Genomic DNA, 472 nt, shown 5'->3' on the forward strand with positions numbered 1-472 from the left:
TGAAGAGGTTGAGGCGGGTGTACTCGGTGGGGGGCAGGCCAGCCCGCTTGAAGTAGGTCAGCACCATCGCCAGCAGGTACTGGGAAATGAGGGAAAACCAGCAATTTTTGGTTAAAAACAAGCTAAATTTAAAAAACCCGCAACACATTTGACTAAATGCTAATAATAAAATGTGGGTTTTGGAAGGCCCAACCTTATCAGAAATCCTGCAGCAGATGTCCGCCGACAGGAACTCCTGCACCACCTCATCTTCTTGACAAGGAGAAGAAGTTGTGACAAAAGTCATTGTTTTTAGGGGAAAAACTCCTGGTTTTGGGGGTTTTTGTGGAGCAGGGGGTTGGGGTTTTGCCCATTTTTGTGGGTCTTTTGTGGCCATTTCCTTACCCAGGAGGTTGAAGAAGGCGTCGCGCTCTTGGCGATGCAGGTGGAGGCTCCGGGTGCGGCTGGGGGGGGGTCTCTCACTTTCGGGGGG

General features: G+C 51.1%; 1 protein-coding gene across 1 annotated transcript in view; it reads right to left on the reverse strand.

Annotated features, from left to right (window-relative positions):
- Positions 1-461, reverse strand: part of LOC104394841 (speedy protein 1-A-like) — a gene marked incomplete at its 5' end in the record, with an annotated part of 4,411 nt that extends 3,950 nt beyond the window's left edge. The window contains 3 exons of the mRNA XM_010004479.1: positions 3-79; positions 194-252; positions 385-461. Of these exons, the coding sequence (XP_010002781.1) occupies positions 3-79; positions 194-252; positions 385-461 (213 nt within the window). The remainder of the gene's footprint in view (positions 1-2; positions 80-193; positions 253-384) is intronic.
- Positions 462-472: the final 11 nt, after the last annotated feature.

This window comes from Chaetura pelagica, unplaced genomic scaffold, assembly GCF_000747805.2.
Source record: "Chaetura pelagica isolate M959 unplaced genomic scaffold, ChaPel_1.0 scaffold1469, whole genome shotgun sequence".
Lineage (NCBI taxonomy): Eukaryota > Metazoa > Chordata > Aves > Apodiformes > Apodidae > Chaetura > Chaetura pelagica.